At 39.7% G+C, this 5,049-nt stretch overlaps 1 protein-coding gene across 1 annotated transcript; it reads right to left on the bottom strand.

Annotated features, from left to right (window-relative positions):
* Positions 1-697: 697 nt before the first annotated feature.
* On the bottom strand, positions 698-3,257 carry LOC129455867 (CMP-N-acetylneuraminate-beta-galactosamide-alpha-2,3-sialyltransferase 2). Its single transcript, XM_055220651.2, has 6 exons — positions 2,855-3,257; positions 1,736-1,929; positions 1,485-1,664; positions 1,326-1,371; positions 1,114-1,239; positions 698-1,021 (listed from the first exon to the last, which is right to left on the bottom strand). The coding sequence occupies exons 1-6, from the start codon at positions 3,131-3,133 to the stop codon at positions 854-856; spliced, it is 993 nt and encodes a 330-aa protein (XP_055076626.2). The 5' UTR covers positions 3,134-3,257; the 3' UTR covers positions 698-853.
* Positions 3,258-5,049: the final 1,792 nt, after the last annotated feature.

Genomic DNA, 5,049 nt, shown 5'->3' with positions numbered 1-5,049 from the left:
AAGTCCCAGTATTGTGTCACACGTACCTCGGTTTGCAGCACGAACCTGAGGAGGGAAGTAAAGCCCCAGTACTAATATTGGTAGACAGCACAATAACCACCTTTCTCTTGTGACCTTGCCTCCAGGAGAAGAGGAGCGCGCCACGGGTTCAAGGAATCAAACCCTAAGGAGCCTGTCCCCCTGTCCCCGTGGAAGCTCCGCCTGGAGGCGGGAAGGAATTAGTGTTTTAATTGTCCCCTTTCCCTTGCCCACATTATTTTAAATAACTTAATAAAGATTTATTTTAATTACATTCATTTCTTGTGTGTCTGGTCATTGGGGTGGCTTTGGGACCTCCTCGAGGTGGAAACTAGGAAGGGGCGCGGCTTGTTACAATCTGTGGTCTGCCCCGACCTGTGACATTCACGTCATCCTTCTCTTGTCAGTTATTGGCGTGGATGGTACTCATTTGTGTATGACAAGCAGATTTAGAAACGCCTCATTGAAAGAGATGGGCGACACACAGCGATAACATCGCTGGCTGTCTGAATGCGGCGTTAAAACTAAAGTTTTTTAAAAGTCTCCTCATTTGCCTGCATGGTTCCACAAAGCACCTGTAACATTGCTATTTTAATGCTAACAGAAGTATCATATTGAACATTCATTTAAGTTATAAGCTTTAGTCTTCATATTTCTGACAACTTTATGAGAACTCACATTTTTAAAGCTTTTACCAATCAATTAACAATGTAAGCATTTATGTATTGTGCATACTGCTCACGCATGTTCAAAGTAATCAGTATGAGAAATATACAACAGAACAGCTTAAATATGAATAATAAATTAAACACATTCATGATAATCACAGTCCTCCTCACCACCCTTTGTATAAAGTGATTATATTCCTTTTTGTCAGTTCTTTAATGGCATTGGACTCAAGACCTCCGCTGTGTTTACCAGTCCCCTTGAAACGTTTGGCCAATCCTCCAAAATAGTGATTCCAGGTCCCCGTACTGTTTGCACCAAATCCAAATACGTTGACCTAAATGGGCAAAGACATCCGTTAGTTCATTGTAAAACCCCACCTGCTCTGTGAAGGCAAAAGGCTGGGGTGATCGGTGTCAAAAGTTTTACCTCATCACAAACGTGTAGCGCAAACATCAGGGCAAGGAAACCCGTGGATGGATATGAACGTCGAGACTTGATTTGCAGCCATGAGGTGTGCACATAGTGCATAAAAGTAGGATGCATAACCATAACCTATATGAGAAAAAGAGAAAAACTTAATTTTTTAAACAACAACAGCTGCCCGTTGTTGAATAGGTTGAGTTACTATGTAAAATTACCTTGTCTTTATTGGCTTGCAGTTTGTCTATAACCTTAAACCGTGTTCTGTTGCGAAATACAGAAACATAAAACAGTCAAAAAGAAAATAGTTATTTTCTGAAAATAAGTTTCTTTAATAAAGATTGATGGTATTTTATTATCAGTGTGTGTTAAATTACTTTTTAATGGTTCCAGTGGTAAGAGCACTGGTAACCCACTGGATATCCAGTATTTTGAAAGGTAAGAGCACCAGGTGTGTGGTGTTATCCAGATGGACGGCAGTTTCCGGGTACATAATTCGGTGGGTGGTCCTCGATCCCACATCATCTTCAAAGCCTTTAACTGGTGCCTTATTCATCCTGTTGAAATGAAAATTACAATGTTTAGCTATCATAATTGTCCCCCTGCATAGTTTAAATCACGTGTTTACCTCATTACAAAGTCATTGTTGTCTATAAGTGGGCCGTAGTGCGATTCTAAAAGGTTCTCAGAGTTTCCCACCACGGCACAGGTTCGGCAGCGATGTGGTCCGGCGTCTCTGTAGTGTCCCTCTTTGGGAATGACTTCGAACAGCTCCTCAATCGCTTGCTTGTATTCAGTCTTGATCTTGGTCGACTGTAGTTGCTTTGGACAGATAAAGAGTCATTGTGACATCAAAGTGACCTCGTTACGAAATCACTAACCTAAATTAGGCCTATCTGAATTAGTCACAACCGAGGGGCAACCTTCCGATCTCTCTGATAAAGCCAATTCGGAAGTGATTTAAACTGTAATTCATCTACTGGCCACTAGAGGCAGGCTCCAAAAGGGAGTCAATGCCATATACCCCCATGTAAAAATGGCCAACTTTACAGTAGAAAATATTATGTTTACAGCCTGGTACAAAAATAGTTTTTGGTCTGTATAGTTAATTTTACCCTTCATGACAACTGCGAGGGGGAACTCCTCCATTTAAATTATATTAAGCTTTAAAGTTCAGCATAATTAAGGGCGTGGCCACTTGAGTGAGGGGAGAACAGCCACTGCGGTCACCAGAATCGAGCTAGGCGGGCATGGTTTCAGCAAACAGACACCTTAGCTTCACCCACGTCCCGCCTCTTTACCCATTTTTGACGCACGACCAAGATGGTGACGGCAGGCAACGCCTACTTTAAGCTTAAAAAACGATCTTCAGAAAACAATGGGTGACGTCACGGACACTATGTCCATCTTTGTTTACAGTCTATGGTCACAACCCACGGGATGTTAAAGAATGATGAATTAAGAGAATGCTGTTCATATACATTGTAAAACAACAGAAGATTTTTATTAGTCCAACACAACAAAAAACAGCAAGAAAATATGCTTGCCTGACTCTGCAAAGGTGCAAAGGTGAAAAGTCCCCCAAAGCAATACATTTTTTCTCTTTTGAGACTATGAGGAAGCACATGAAAGGGCAGTTCTCCAGACAAGGTGAAGTGGATAATTGATAATTGTACATAACTATCAGATAAATCAAAACAAAAACACACACACACAGTCAACATTTGGGTCGTAGTGGTTTGCTTACCTGCCACCAGTTAGTGATGTTGTCTGATAGTTCGCTATTTTCGAGAGAAAGCAGAGGTGGAATATCATCTCTGAAGCGTTTCTTAAACCACTCATCTTCAGTCGCAGCCAAGCAGCCTTCCAAACACGCACATGGTTCTTTGTGCAAAAACTGCTCTGTTAAGGTAATGTTAACTATTTTTTTTAAATCATAGTAAGGGCCTTTATTTAAGGTGATGGTGCAGATTATGGCGCTCAAAACAATTGTCACGCCGACCAGTTTCTGTGAAGACAAACGCATTTTGAATCCTGATGAGACTTTGATATCTGATTTCAGTGTGGTGCGGGGTAAAGGCTGCTCACACGTCAACTGCTTCCTTTTGCATCTTATTATGAGAATCTAAAAAAATGAAAGAGGAACCGTTTGAAAAAACATTGAAACTTGAATTCATTTGAGACAATAAAGTGTTACATTTTATCCTTGCAAGGTAAAAAGTGTATATCAGTATATTGGCTGCGTCCGAAAACTCTAAATTGCTGCCTTCTGAGGCAGCTTTCCAAGGCAGGAAGGCATCAATTCAATGTTTGGTTTACTTTCTGTCTGCATGGGCGTACAATAAGAATGTGATTGGTTGAGCCTGGTCGAGTTTCTAAAAAATAAAATGGCGGCCAAGGAAGCGACTGGAGCACAAATTTAGTGTAAATAAAGGTAGATTTTCACTTCTTACCTTTTAATTGCATTTCTAGCGAGAAATTTGTATTGTGGTTTTCAAATATGTGATTAGATATCACAAAGGCGCTCTCTGTTTATATTTCAAACACGCTGCCTTTGAAGTGTGTCCGAAAGTCTTTCTCTGAGATGCCTTCATGCATCCGAAGTCATTTCCTCATGAGGCAGTGAGGCAACGACTCACTGCCTTGGGTTTTCGGACGCAGCCAATGGTGTTAAACTGTGTTCAGCTCATTAGCCACTGACTACTCCTTCACAGCTGTAGACCATTGTACACTCATCACCACCTGTATATATATATACGTATATATATATGTATATACATATACATATATATATATGTATATACATATACATATATATATATATATATATATATATATACATATACATATTTATACAACAGTTCTTTCTGGTTCTCGAATCTGATTGGCTAAGAGCCATACGATATTGTGCTGATAACAGCACTGTAGCCGCTTCACCTTTAGTATTATTCCGCCACCTAGTGAATGGAGGTCCTAAGCCGGCTCATCTCTGAATGGAAAAACACAGACGCGCTGTTTGAATCACTCTCCGTGTATCTCATTAGTTTATTAGCTCATAAATCAGTCTGAATCCCCAATCTGAAGTTATTAGTCAAAGATCGGCGCTCTTGGATGTTACGTTACAGTTAATGGGAGAAATGTCTTGTCACATCGTGTGGATTATTAACACTTGGAAAGAGGAATATAAACACTCGTTTTTTTTCTGGAGCTATATTTCTTATCAGAACGCGAAAACACCGTGAAACAGCAGGTAAGCACCGCAGCTTTTAAATGTGGACATTGATCATTTACTTTATCGTGACCTGACTATTAAAACATGTTATGAGAATATCGCCACTGGTATATTTATAAGCAGCATGCAAAAACATATCTCTGACACTTATAAAAAACAGTTTTATATAGTACTGACAAGAACAAAGTTTAATAATAATAATCAAGTGCTCGTATCACGTTAAGAATAAATGAGAAAGCAATAGTAACGTTATACAAATAGTTTTATTAACTTTTACCTCGCGCCAAAACAATAACAACACAAAAGACACTAAATATGAATTAAAAAACAAGTAATAGTTTGATCATGACACCAAATACTGCTGATTTGATCTCATTTTGACGATCATAAACAAACAAGGCCAACATGAGAGCCGGGGTATCTCTGTCAGAAATGTAGCCCAGAGAGGGCGGTGGTCAGCGGGGCGAGTGAACACTGATGTCCGCTCATGCTTTGGTTCTCATTCGTACCGAATCTCACTAAGCAAACGTTCAAACAGGCGCTATCTTTACTAATCGACTGCAGATTTTAATATAATACATATACATTCTCGACTGAACTAATCTTAAAACTACACTTTGTGACCAAGAAACGGTAATATAAAGTAACGGCTTTTCCGTCCATTGAGTTGTTATGAGCTTCAAAGCAGCCGAAAGTTTTACCTGTCATTC

This window comes from Misgurnus anguillicaudatus, chromosome 20 (assembly GCF_027580225.2).
Source record: "Misgurnus anguillicaudatus chromosome 20, ASM2758022v2, whole genome shotgun sequence".
NCBI lineage: Eukaryota > Metazoa > Chordata > Actinopteri > Cypriniformes > Cobitidae > Misgurnus > Misgurnus anguillicaudatus.
This window is presented reverse-complemented; position numbering and strand designations above follow the sequence as displayed.